The sequence below is a fragment of the Bactrocera dorsalis genome, chromosome 2, assembly GCF_023373825.1.
Source record: "Bactrocera dorsalis isolate Fly_Bdor chromosome 2, ASM2337382v1, whole genome shotgun sequence".
NCBI classification, from domain to species: domain Eukaryota; kingdom Metazoa; phylum Arthropoda; class Insecta; order Diptera; family Tephritidae; genus Bactrocera; species Bactrocera dorsalis.
The window spans coordinates 42,645,588-42,660,589 of NC_064304.1; the positions used below are offsets into that span (position 1 = coordinate 42,645,588).

General features: G+C 40.1%; 1 protein-coding gene across 6 annotated transcripts in view; it reads right to left on the reverse strand.

Moving 5' to 3' along the window:
* LOC125776421 (transcription factor SPT20 homolog) overlaps positions 1-15,002 on the reverse strand; it is a 354,201-nt gene that overhangs the window by 241,806 nt on the left and 97,393 nt on the right. For all 6 annotated transcript variants that reach the window (XM_049448219.1, XM_049448216.1, XM_049448215.1 and 3 more), the window contains one exon: positions 9,302-9,425. In XM_049448219.1, the coding sequence (XP_049304176.1) occupies positions 9,302-9,425 (124 nt within the window). The remainder of the gene's footprint in view (positions 1-9,301; positions 9,426-15,002) is intronic.

Genomic DNA, 15,002 nt, shown 5'->3' on the forward strand with positions numbered 1-15,002 from the left:
CCGCCGCCAGCCAACGGCTCGTCAAGCTGAGGAGCAGCACTCGCATTACGTAGGGTTTGATTTGCTGCCGCAACAACAACAACTGCAACTACAATTATGTAACTATGTCGTATGTTTGCAACATTTTTTTAACATTTGCCACTTTTGCAACCGACAGACTGTAGTGGTATGTCTCTGCATCGCTTGGTGGCCAGCAGTTGGTGTGCGACGCTGGGTAGACGAATATCTATTAAATTGGCGACAATATTAACAAGCATTAATCTGATGGAATTCCATGTTCGACATTGGTTTTTGTGCGACTTCTTGTTTAGTCACTTGCCGTTGTTGTTGTGCTTCCATTTGCTTTTTTATCCGACGAAACCAATCAACCGCGCTGCAATAAAGAGTGTAGAAACAACTAAAGCAAAGCCTAAAGTTGCTGTTGTAATGTGGTTGCCTCCTCGATTACTCCAACAGCGCTAATGGGTGGGGCCAAATAAACCCCTGCGAACTGGCGCGGTTGGCTGGGCTCTGTAGCCTGACACCGGAAATGGCAGTAAAAGAGCAGCTATTTCCAATTGGCATTGGCAGCGCATTGCTATATGTCCACGAGTTGGTTGTTGGCAGTAGTCTAACGGTGGCAGAAATTAGACTTGTATAACAGATAAAGGCCAACACTTTCTGGCAGCCGCATAGATATTTAGTTGCAACGGCTAACACATAAATTAGTTGCCGGCTTCTGCCACCTGACAATTTGCTGGCTTTGGCGCTATTTAATTTACGCAAGTCGAGTTCATTAAAGTGCTGGAAGCGAATATCAAGCACATGAAGACATAAAAATAAGAGCAAATTTTATGGTAAAATCAACGACAGTAAAAAGTACTTTTAAATGACGAAAGTCCAAGTGGCACGTGACACAAAATAAGCGATAATATTATTTTCGAAGAAGTGTGGTCCAATAACAAATGCAGATTAAAGTTCTCAAGAACTATGGAGTATCTCCGAGTCAATTAACGGGTGATCCAAGTAAAGTTATTTTTTTTTAATAATCTGTTTCGACAGATCACGTGAGAGTTGTATCAAGCTGTCATGTTAGTATTGTTTGGCATTTCATCGTGGAACGACTTACGCCGGAGAGTCAATTCGGCGGCATTCGCAGAAACTCGAACTAACGTATGAAATTACTAAGCGAATTGTACGCTGAGATCTTTGATCGAAAGTGTACAAAGTCCAGCTTGTGCAAGAACTGAAGTTGCACGACCTCCTCAAACGACATCAAAGACAAGAAGATCCGAAATTTTCGAGACAAATTTTGTTCAACGATGAGGTCCATTTCTGGCTCAGTGGATTTACAAACAGAAGAAATTGCATTGGGATGCGAATTTGGGACGGACAGCAACCTGAAAAGATTCAAAATCTGCCATTTCATCCTGAAAAAACAACGGTTCGGTGTGGTTTGTGGGCCGGGAGAATCATCGGTCCATATTTCTTCAGAAATGATGCCGGTGAGAACGTAACCGTCAATGGAGACCGTTATCGCGCCTTGAAAACGGATCATTTGATGCCTGCATTTGCAGCTCGTTACTACTGCGACACTTGATTTAAAGAAGACGGCGACTTTCCACACATCGCACCATTCAATGGATTTAATCAGAGAACACTGAGTGAGCAGATAATTTCACGTTTTGGGCCGGTCGATTGGCCACCCAAGATTGTGTGGTACCATACCGTTAGACTTCTTCCTGAAGAGATATGTAAAATATAAAGTCTATACGGACAATCTCGCTTCGATTCAGGCGTTGTATTCAAACATCACGTGTGTCATTCACCAGATATCAGTCGAAAATTTCGAAAGAGTCATAAAAAATTGACTCAACGTGATAATTTTTGTATCTTGTCTCTAAAATACACATTTAAACATAACTTAGTACGTCCTTAATAATTTATTCACATAATGCTCCACTTTTTTAAGTTTCCGCAATTCACTGATCAACAGATAGATTTCGTAAACCATTCTCGATTTTTCGGTTACGAGTGTTTCGAGGTTAGGACATCTGTTAACCACGGAATGTAATATCTCGAGTCGATAAGTGAATTTAGCTTCATAGATAAATGTGTTCTTGGTATGGATTTATTGATTTAGACGTAATTTACTTCGATCGAATCGACAAGTTTTTCGAACGAAAAGGATTCTATGATTAGACCTATTAATTAATGGATATTCAAAACGGTTTTCAAAACAGAAGATGTTATCAATGAATTGCAGTTACTGCAGCCACTAATTATTAATAGGACGGTGAGTTGTGACTTCGATAAATGTTTACCAGAAGCGATACAAATTAATGTTCCGACAAAGTTTTTAACTACGAAAATCTCAGTAAAAAGAATGTATGCTTAAATTTACGCTAAAAGCCGGGAAAGGCGGCAAGATTAAGATTTGTTATACCGCCTTGCTCTCTCGCCATATATAGAACTATACCTGTATATCTTGCGTAATACCATATAGAGGTTGAGTTTAATACGAGCTGAGGGTTTCATCCTCTTATTTTGATATTTTCAACTAGTTCTTCAGAACTGTCAATACTTGAAATCTTACTTTTATACTCCAACAAGCACTTTGTCAATGCCCTAGATATCTAGTAATTCCAGATAAGACCAGACAGAAGCAGAAGAGGTATTACAGCGTCTCCCTCATTCCTTCTTCCTCGCACTTGCTGCTTGAGTTATCGGTTACCCATTCGGCTCGCATGTGATGTGTACATATTCTGGTAAATTTTGACCTGCCAATAGGCCAACAACCGTCCTCTAATGTTATCGCAAACCGTGTGCGCAAATCTCATGCGTAATTTCCTTCAGTGCTTTTGCACCTGTTCTTGGCGATCCAGCAAGTCCTTAAGGAACTCCATCTCACCCTATTTTGTCTGTCAGCCGTTTCGGAAATTTCAATGTGTATTGTATTTAGTAACTTGTGTATTTTCTGTACCGTTCGGCTTGGTAGTCAAACAAATGCCTGTTTCATTTCCCGGAATGACCTTGTGGACTGGAACCCAAAAAGTAAGCTGAACAGGTTATATTAAGTTAGCCACAATGTTTTTATTGTCCTGACTGTGCTATAATACTAGAAGAAATTTACCAGATCGGACCACTATAGCAATAGCTGCTATACAAACAAAGTCAAGATACCGATTATATCCTTTTATGCTATGAGTAATGTAACTGTGAAAGCTATTTTAGTATCGGTGTATGTGAAGTTAAGGTTCTCTCGTTTTTGTATAAGGATAAAAGTAGAGAGGACTAGAAAATTGCGTCACTTAAAGCTCAAGGACGACGGCCAATTTGCTTGGAGGAATAAATTTGAGCCCCTCCAGATTTCCAATTTAAAATATCAGTAAAATATTTTAGAGTACTGACAAAAAAAAAAAGAAATTTAACGAAAATACCAAGTCACAAAGCATTTAAGGTTAAGTTTTAAGTGTGTCTCCTACCATTAAATTCAAATTTTCAAAATGCAAACGGTAGACGGTACCCTCTAACGAAATAATTGCATTACTCGAAATAATTCCTTTTTAAATAGCAAACAAAACACGCTGAAAATAGCAACAATGATAGACAAATAAATAATAAGAGATAAGAGCAGCAGCGGCTATAAACACTTAAAGTCCTTTCTGAGCTTAAATAAAAACGGCGTAACTTAATCGCGATAAAAATAGCTCCCTGTGGGCTTATTATGTCTACTGTTGAACCCTTCTTTCTTCCCCCCTTTCTACGTTTTATTTTTCATTTTTGCTACTGCTTAATGTTTTTATCTCGTCCGCCCATTTGTATTTGTTGTCGCACTACTTTGCTGCGTTTTTTGTTTGTCTACCTTTAACGCCGAACTGGCTCGAATGCCAAAGGACTTCCGGTGGTGCGCCGTCGCATAGCGCTAAAAGAAGCAATTGAAGTGCAGCGTAAAAGAGTCAAGTTGAAAATAAAATTGTCACAGAAACCGAAAGACTAAAATGAATTCTACGCTTCAAAATAGCACCAGCAAAAAAAAAAAACGGCGGCAAGAAATGGTGCGTCCTCAATGGTGGGAATAAAGTGTGCGCCACAAGCATTGCGAAATCGATGCAGCTTGCCACTTTTCAATCAAAACATGTTGCAACAACACCGGCAACTTGTGTACCCTGTTTGCTGTTGGTTTTGTGTTCTTGACGCTGAACTCATCGGATTTCAGTTGAAAATTTACTGACTGTCATTTGTCCTCGTATCTCCACAAAATGGCATTTTTTGTGTAAGAGCTTGTAAGGGGTTGCAGACGGTTGCTTTACAGCGTACAGTGTTCAGAAGCTACGCGAATAGGGGACTAAATTTTTTTTTTTTTTAATTTCAAGTTTTCTTTCATTAGGCGGTACGAAAAAGTATCTCTGGCTAATTTGTGTACTCCAAAACTCTGATGACACGAAGAGAGAGCAGGCAAGTAGGCATGAGAGAGACGCTGGAACACCTCCACAACTTATATCCTGCTATATTCAGAGATACCAAGGAGCTCCACAGTGCAAGGAACTAGGTGAAGTATCAAAATTAGACTAGAATGTCAGCGTATATCTCGTACAGCTCATCGTTCCATCGACTGCGGTACTCGCCGTTGTCAATGCGCAAAGGACCATAAATCTTCGCAAAACATTTCTCGCGAACACTACCAAGGTCATCTCATCAAATGATGTCATTGTCAACGGACCCGCTCCATATAGCTGGACGGGAATAATGCGGGAATTATAGAGTTTAGTTTTTGTTCGTCCAGAAAGGACTTTACTTTTCATTGCCTACTCAGTCCAAAGTAGCACCTATTGGTAGACTTATTCTGCGGTGGATTTCAACGTGCAACAGTGACGTGCCAGTCAAGTCGCGTATGCGATGACTGTACATATGTTTGATGACAGGCGATTTTTCGTCTGCCTTTCGTTCACAACCAGACCCAAACACTTCCTTATCCACTTTAAAGAAAACAGAACTAACTGTTGTAGAAAATTGCATCTTTTCTATTTAGCTTTGCAGCTCGTATTATTTTCTTCTTCCGTTAACGAGTTTTTTCCAAGCATAATGAAAATCTGGTCGGTACTAGATTTTTCAGATCTAAAGCTACACTGGTAAGGTCCAATCAGTTTTTTGACGGTGGGTTTCAGTATTTCTCATTCTACGCTCGATAAAACTTTATATGCGATATTAAGTTGGCGCAGATGGGGTCCCCCTTTTTGTAGATTGGGCAATGGAAATTTATTCCATCGTCATTAATTGGGGAATCGGGTTCGCCATTTCCAGATGCTAAATTTTCACTGCCGTTCAGCTGGCTGGAAAAGTGTTCCCAAAATAACTTCAGTATGCTCTAAATGTCAGCCACTAGATCACCACTTTGGGTCCTACAAAAGTATGCTCCGCTCTTGAAATCTTCTGTTAGCCGCCGCATCTTTTCATAGAATTTTCGAGCATTACCCCTGTCAGTCAGCTTGTTAAGCTCTTCACACTCACGCAATTCGCCCTCTTTCTGTTTTGTCTGCCTCGGCGACTCGTTATCTCTTCAACTCTTGGTATCTATCCCACCTCGCTTGCGTTGTGGGAGGTTGGCAGTCTGCTTTCTCTCCACTACGATATGACAGTCCTCATCATACCAACTGTTCTTTCGACCTTTATGACAACTAATGATTACAAAGTGATCGAAATTAAAAATTTATTCGAGCCAGCCGCGGGGCTCGCTTGCCTGAAATCACTTTTAAAACACGATGACAAATCCTTTTCTTTATGAGTAAGCTAAATTCTTTGATATTTCTTTAAATTATATAATATATCTTTAATTTTTTCTAACAAACTACATGCCTAAAACAGAACCTTTACATAAGAGAAATGTACCTATACCCAGCAAAATTTTTCTGTTCCACTGTGCGGTAGTTCATTTTGCAGTACTTTATAAGTGTTGTTGGTGCTTTGTTAATCGACAATGCCATAAAGTGATAAAGATGGACGCCAACAAATTGTCAATGGATCAAAATAAAATGATCTATGGCCGGTACACTGCGTGGTGCTACTGGTGTTGCTGCACTTATGTTGCTGACGAGTGGTTGCTGCCAAACTAGATGGCCGAACCGAGCATGGAAAATCGGAGCCGCAGGAATATGCAACTTTGTAAGGCAAATAAACTTTATACATATGTACACATGTACATGCGATTGTGTAGGTATGTATGAGGCGCTTTGCTGTTGCGACAGATTCCCTTCATTTTTTGCGCAACTTTCGAGTGGCTGTATGCGGCATGCACCTTTACTGGCCTTTATTACAGCAGATATAAGTCCACACACATCCGTTTGTATGCATTTATGAGTATATGTGCATGTAGCCAATGCATAGCTGCTCATCCGAGGGGACATTTAGCATTGCATACCAGTTCTGCGTCCTTCAACAGCCGCCGCCACATGCTGCTCGCCACAAAACGAATTTTATGCATTGATTTCTTTCTGGGATCGGAAAAAAATGCTGCCTCGCTGCTGCTATAATTAAGTTTTATAATTATAATTGACATCCTAGCGTAAAGCCAATTATTTTGTTGTCGACTTTTTCATGGTCAATGCAGGCGATACACGACTGCATGTGTGTGCCTGTGCGTGTTGCAGTGGTGGCAGCGGCAAGTAAGGAGGATGCGTGCCCCACTGAATTTATGACGACTATGTGTTAACAAACACTGCTTAGCCAGCCTACCAGTGCGCGAATATGACGATGAACGATGAGCAGCTAGAGTGCGACTGCTCCTAGGCACGACTATGGGTGTGTGTGTGTGTGTATGTCGCATGGGCACTTTGTTCGCTTGTCAAGCGAGTGAGTGTATCACTTGTCATGGCAATGCAACTTCATACACACCAGCAAGGACAGACTTGTCTCGTCAATTGTGTTGATTTATATCGTACAATTATTTATAATTAAATTTTACTGAAGGCCAAGTGTAGTGAAACGACAAAAAATGAAGGGCCGAGTCTAAAAAAGGCTTTGTTGCAGCTGGTAGCGGGGTGTTGGCGGTGGGCGGCGGCCAAGAAATCATGGAAAAACTACATTGTGTGTGCATGTATGTATGTATGTGCGCTGGCTTGTACGGCAACATGTAATTATTAATCGTTATAAGCGCTTTTGTGATGCGACAGTCACGAAGTGAAGCGCTGTCGCCCAACGACAAAGGAGAAATCAGTGAAACTACGCTTATTTTTTAATAAATTATCGAATAATTAATTGCTGAAGCGCATACAAAGTTTTAGTTTATAATGCATATATTAGTTATTTTTAGATTTTTTATTGTAAAATGAGGAATTTATAGTTGCATGACAAGGTGAAGTGCGACTCGCCCTCGAATAACCGACGAGCTTTCATTATAGCCTTAGCTAACAGTCAATTTAAGTCTCAATTCGGTCTTAGAGAAAGATATTTCTCGAGATATGTATTTGAGCTTAGAAATCAGTGATTTAAACTGGGAGCGACGAGGCACAAATATTTGCCTAATGGCTCTGCAGTTTTAGACTTAAAAAAATGTTAAGAATCAAAGAGACAGAGAAACAAATAAATGTGTTATTGATACTCCTAATGTTTCTTGTAGAGACTTAAAAAGATTAGTGTTTCTTCACGGGGCTCTGGAAAATACATACTTCACAGATTCCTTACAGAACTTCATTTTGATTGAATATTTTGTATTTTTGCAGCTATATGCTATGGTGATCCGATCTGAACTATTTCCCATTGCCTTGGACAATAACCCACACCGAATTTCTTGAGAATACCTCACGAAACGAAAAAGCTATGGCTTCTAAAGCTCTAGTGGTCCGATAATGACGGTTCGGACAAATGAGCAGCTTATTGTAGAGAAGAGATCATGTGTAGAATTTTAGATCGATATCTCATAGCCGTGTATGCCGACATACAAGCAGACCCGTTCCCACAACAGTCGGGTCTTTGTAACCGGAACGGAGCCGGATTTTGTATTTTTTGAACTCGGCAGAATTGTGGCGCCACAACAATAACACGAACAGACGAAACAACCAGCTCCATAATAGCAAAATGTTTCACAAGTTCATAATCATCGACGGATGGTAAAACGCAATACGGTACTGTTGCCGCTTAAAAATGACGCTCTCAGTTGAAGCGAGGCGCATATGAGAGTTAACCTTACCAAAATCTCAGTAACGTGTAAACGCCTAGCCACAGTTCAAAGTACAGACTGAGCGCTCTGCAACTCGTCTTTTCAGACCTCGAAGCAAGAGAATGAAATACTTTCGGGTTAGACTTCTCTGCTAGGAATTAGATAACATCATTTCGGTAGTTTTAGTGCCACTTTAGCGAAACAGCTGCCTATACGACGCCACTAAGTTTAATGTCAAGGAAACGACGAGGCAATATTGAGCTTGAACAATAGAATGGAGCTATGTTTACGCAAGTGAGGAATGTTCTCTGAGCGCCATTCACTTGGGAGTAGTCTGAAAGTTTATTTTACATATGGCTCAAGCAGCTCACGACTTTCGGTCTTAGACCAAGTATCCTCTGGTAACATCTGCATGAAGGCGAGCTAAAGTGAGAAGAGTTTGGGAACCGCCATGTAAAAGACAGCCCCAATGAAAAGAATAAAACAGCCTCGGATGAGAGTTTTAACGCCTGTTTAAAGTAAAGGGAAAGACGAGGTAATGAGATTGAAGTATATGAGATTTGGATTGCAGAAATATATGCATATGAAAGCAAAATAAGTTACTGTTGTAAGGCTTTCGCTGTATGCAATACTAGTAAGTAGCACAGTAAGTAAGATTTCAGCATAAGGCAACCAACATCTATTAAGCTACGATGATCTAATGTCTGCTATAGGCTTGCTAAACCTTGAAAAACTGACTATTTACTCTTGTCAAGAGCAAATAACATTTTGTTGTGTAATTTAAGTTCGACAACAAATTTAAGAGACTGACGGCAAATATGCACAAAGCGAAAGCGTAGGAAAAGAGCAAGGTAGTTAATAGACCAAATTCTATACACCGATATCCTTTCTACTTACAAGAAAGATCTATTTAGTAATTCCATTAGAACCATTTATACAATTCCAACTCAATCACAGGCTGCAGACACAATTCCCAAAGGGTTGCCGCACACCGTATGAATACGCTAGAGTTTTGCAATTTTCAATTTGAACCCAAAACCACCCGCTCGTACTAAAAACCGCAACTTCCGAACAAAAACGGTTGGCAGGACAACAGCTGCGGCGGTGAAACGGCAGATTTGTTGCATGGTTTGCATTTGAACTGAAAATAACTTCAACAGCACTCACCTGAGCATTGAAATCGAAGAAATACTCCGGCCGTAATGGACATGGTAGACCACACTTACAGGTACCCGGTGACAATAAATAATCCTTTATTTCGTACTGTGTACGCAATGTTGCACCGGTTGGGCTGAAAAGAGAAAAAAACAGGGTTGAATGAGTTAAGAAGCATGTTTTGCAGAGGTAAAAAAAAAATGTTACAAATTAAAAATGTGTAAAACTTGCTAAGGACAAGCAACACACAAACATATGTACATGGTAATAAGGATATTAAGCAATCGGTAGCAAATGGCGACACACGCCAGTGAGCACAAAATTAATTCACTCTTTACTTTGCGACATGTTTTCGAAAGCCCGGAAAGCGGTCTGCCAAGACTGAGAAGGCAAGCGCGCAGACAGGCGGTAAGTTGCTACGAGCGAGTCGCATTTGTCAAAGTAGGCAGTTCTCGTTGTCGTACAAGCCGCACATGTAAACGCAATTTGAATTTTTCATTTCTTATTTGCGGTGCGGCGTCTTGTTCGACCACTTGCCTCGTCGGATGTCTGTCTGCGTGCCTGAGTGACGGACTGGCCGTTAGCCATTACAACTCCTTGGTTTAGCTCAATTTAAACTAATTACTTGCCTCACGTTTAATTAAGTCACAATACAACAAAAACAACATGGATAACCACACACCACACAATGTCATACATCTGAGTGACGTCAGCGCTCACACGAACAACTGACAGTTGAATAGCATTGAGCGACTGAGAAACTGAGCCGTTGTTGGCAGGTGTGTTAAATGTTGAGTTGACATTTTGTTACGCGATTAGTCATGGTGCTGTTTCAATTAGTTATATCAATTTATTTCTTGAAATCGTAGATTATTTAATAAAAGAGAAAAGGTGCCATAATGAACGCAGCACGTGTAATTAAGTGGACCGGTTATTACGTTCGCGTAAATGAATATTAGTCGCCTTACACTCGTATATAATAAGTTGCTTTGAAAGTAGCGTAGCATAACCTTACTTTTTGGAATTTAAAAAGCTATGTTGCAATATTATTCATCGGACAGAGTGAGCAGCTATATCTTTGCAAAAGATAAGGAGAAAAGAATGAGAGCGCAGTGAAAACAGAAGGATTAACTGGACTTAGGTCGAAAATGCATGACTGCGGTCCTGTGGGCCGAATACAAGCCATGAGTACTGTGCTGCAAATCCTGCTTGGGCGTGGTCCCAACGGTGTATCTTTAGCGGTCAATACGAATCGTACATATCGTCCGAAAAATTATTAAATATCTTTAAAGATTCCCACTCCAAGAACAAAAACAAAAAATTCGTTAATTTTAAGATGATATAGCATATAGAAACTATCAACTGCTGATAGTTTCGCAACAACAGGCCCGAACTACAGTCAACAGCACTTCAATGCTAAAGAATTTAAAATCATTACCGTACCGAAGCATTTACGAAACTTTCTACCGAAGTTTCTTAAGTGCTTCGAAGAGAACGAATTGAATCTTGAAAATCAGGTCAGGAAGGTTATCTTCTTACCATATTTCCTACTTAATTACACCGTCATTTAGAAACCCGAAAGTCGACGGAAAGAGTTTTCAGCAAGGAAGTATTGAAAATAAAAAAGGTCTCGAAAGGATAAAGAAAATCAGGAAGGCTATTTTAAGTGAAGTTTAAAAGGATTGAAATCGAAAATATTCGGGGAAGGATATGGAAAGTCAGGATCTTCATTAAGAGATAAGCGGAAAGGTAGCAACATGGTAGTATTCATAAAAAACTTCGGAATACTAAGATCTGAAAGATATTACTTCTTCGACAATTAGACTAGTAGAACTACTTTAGTCTATATTATTTATTTAATTTTTGTATTTTGAGCAAAAATTCTGGGTTATCTTGAAGTCTCGAACAAATATTATGAACATGATTATGGGAAAATGTTACGAAGCCATACTTTATAATTAGAGACCACCTTGACGATATTTAATAAATAGAACGAACAAAACTACAAGTAATTTGACTCTAAATGGGCATTGGATTTCATTAGAAGCATCTACACGGCAGAAATATGGTCAAGGCTTCTCAACCCATGCTGAGGGTGGTTACCAAAATTAGAAGAAATGGGGAACGAACTAAGATATAGCTGCAGGCGCAGTGGCAGTGTGCTCTTTCAACCTCTACTCACGGTGAACACTTTTTACTATAATCTTCAACATGTGTATGGTATTGAAAAGTTGACTTGATTCACATAATGAATAAGCCCTCGACTCCAGTATATTTAACATATAATCTCTTAAGTTAATTGCGGTATATATCTGGAGAGACCATTAAGTTAATGGGCGTACGTAGAGCTTGTTACCTTAACTTCATAATTATATGTAAATTATTTTTAATTCTCAAATAATCGAAGTAAGGGGACCATGAAAAACTCACTCTTCATAAAGCTAATCACCAAACTTTCACCACAAATCCAATAAACAAGCAGGTTTCACAACAAATCCGCAAACCACCTGACATATTTGGGCATAACTTTTTAATTAGTTAATTCAACAATAAAACTTCGGCAAGAAACAACAGCAAATCGTATGAAAACACCCAATATACGAGAGCACCGCAGCCAATAGGCGGATGAACCACAACAAGCCCTTACATAACACCTTTGATATCAAATCAAATAAATTTTTGTACTTGAAATAAGATGTTCACACTTTGCTTAAAAGGGGAGGCCAAGAAGGCCACAAAGCAGGGCAACAAAACAAATGTTCGAAGCGTATACGAAGTCAAAGTGGAAGTGTTGGTGGTAAAGTAAAAGTGCTTGTTTCTTAAGTAAAGTAAGTCGTATGGCCTCGAGCGGTTAATGTCTGCGGCCTATCAACACAAAGCCACCGAACAACTTAAATAGCTGGCAGCCAAACTTGAATGAGCCCAAAAAGTTTGTGCAGGTCGACAGCAACAGCTTACACAAGCAGCCACATAACCATAACGGTGGGTATACACAAATATATAAATACTGAGAGCACATAGAGTTTTGCCTTAAGACGTTGATAAGCCAGCTAAATGTCAAAGGAAGAGCTGGACAGGCCAACAGCAAGGTGTTGGCTGAGCCAAGTAAAACCAAGAAGTTCTATTTAACCTTCAACTTAAGACAATGGCGTAGACAAAACAGCACAAAAGTGACAACCTGGATGTGGCACAATAATGAAAATAATAACAGCAATATTAAAAGGTACGATATTGTATGAACAGCAGCAGCAGCATAATGGAAACTTTGTGTTTAGGATGATAAATAGAAAGCACAAAACAATAACAAAAAATTATATGACAAAAGTTATTCATGCCACAATGAGCGTGGAATGCAATCGGCTGAGAACCGCAACCTATTAGTTAGCACCAAAACACTAAAGTAAGGAAGTGCTTGGTGTTAGCGAAACCAAAAGTTTTTATGGGAGATTATCTTTAAGAGTTTCTAAGATATGAGGGTACTTAGCAATACAATCTGATGGCGTTACAAGCAAATATGAATATTGCGTAATTCGCCTTTTCAATGGATGCTGATATGTTTAGTTGTATTTTTAAGAGATGGAATTGGGTTTATTGGGGTTACATAACGGATCCTACGTTGTTCTTGTTGTTGTAACGGGCACCTAATCCCCGTTAGGATGGTAAGGATTGAATAAGTTGCAATCGACGTCATCCACCGGAAGGTTCAGTAAACGTGCTGTTTTGGATGGACTGTCAGACGTGTGGGGTTAGCAAGGATTCCTTGCACGCTGGACTATGCTTGATATGTCAGGGTATATTCTAGATAAGTAGGAGTTTAAAATACTACAGTCTCCAGAACGAAGCTGCGCTCTCGTTTCTTGTGGCAACTCCAGCTGTTCGTTTGCAATGGGTGATGGTTTGACTTCAAGTACGCCATTCACTGGGAGAGAGTTTGTGAAGGTGTTAATAGCTCAACTGTGAATGTCTGTCAGTGCATGTCTGCAATTATTTGCGTCTGCGGTTAAAATTTTGATTCGGACATAACTGCTTGAGGATATGAATGTTTTGGAATGCTACAAAGAAACTCCCCCAGCCGGCAGGGGTTAGAATTTGCCCGCTGTAAGATATGCCTGTAGTAACAGGGGACTAAAATCCATATGCACTATGTCTTTCTTTTAGGTTTGCCTTGAAATGTCAGCATAGTCTATGTCAGAAATAGTCCTATAATACTGAATTTGAAATGATATTATAGACTTTGAATGAATATCCTAATAAAAAGACATTTGAAGTTCAAGCGACAAATGTCACCAGTCGTTGAGATGTAGGCTCTCAACTGGTACTAGCAAAAGCTATAAGGTTTTACCAGAGACTTTAACCTGGTACCACGAGGAGCAGCTGGGCCTTAGAGTTTACTCCAACCTGCTCATTGAGTTTGGCATTTTAGGGAGATTCAAGGTGGCTGTGGTTTAAACCTAAAGGCAGGTAGGGTAGAAAAATTCAATCCAGTGTGGAGTCGCGCTGTGGCCGGGTGCCGGACCCAGAATTCGAAGAGGTTTTAGATGGGCCTCGTACCCGACCAAGGTGGAAAAGGTGTCCTCACCTAGACCAATTGAAACCAAAAAATACGTACAAAATTCATTTATAATTTGGAGCGCTGATTAACTATGCATTGAACTATGTGCTTCTTGAAAGCACCGTGAGGTAAGGCCGTCTTCGGCAGGTACTCACGTAAATCACAACGATTGCTCTTACAAAAAACCGTTAAACTAAACCATAAAGCTATAATATCTTTACGCAACATGTTATGTAGGTGAGATTATAAGTATATACAAATATGGGTAAGAAAAAATAACAACAAATATAAGCATGTGCAAGCAGCAACAATAACACACAAAAAGCAAAACAGAAGAAACAATAAAAGCAAAAACATTGGTGCATAATAAAACACAGAAATTAAACGGTAAACCTTGATAGTCAGCCCTCAGGTGTAATGAGTAAGCAGCAGACAAGCTGCCACACAGAGCCGGACAGGCGGTCAGGTTGCACGGCGTCGGCGGCGCCACCGCCACAGTCACCACTGACGCATTCCAGTTGTTGTTGGCAAATGAGGTGCCGGCGGTCGCTGGTTATTGCACACACACACACGAGCACTCAAAGGACAGTGAGTTGGCAGTTTAAGAGTCTGGGGTTTGGTGATCGGGGTTGAGGTTGAGCATTGTTGCGGCAATAACAACAGAACTTATAGTGCTTAAACAAAACTTTGCGATAAGCTGAAAGTTGAAAAAGTTTACGGAAGCATACCAATAGCAACAACAATGCCAATCAACCTTTATACTCGTATGCAGGAGAACATGCTAAAGTTCGGACCGAAATCAAGTGAGTGTGTGCAAAAGTTTCAAGCTGCAAGTGCAAATTCACTGACTTTAAGCCACCGAGGGCACACAGGAAAAGGTAAACCGCATACGAGTACTTGTCAGCCACTGAGGAGCCAACACTAAAATAATATGTGAACGAACTTCCACACACGCACCTGCTAAGCTATTTTAGATCGAACAGGAAGTAAATCTGGTCAGCGAAATGAGGAAGTATTTTTAGCATATAAACAACAACAAAAAGAACTATGTACACACGCCAGTGTGTGTGCTTGTGTGTAAGTCTCTCAACTTTGGCACTCGAGCAGTTCATCAAGTTTTAGTGCAGCAGCTTGCTTGTGGCTCAATTCGCCTCTCCCAGC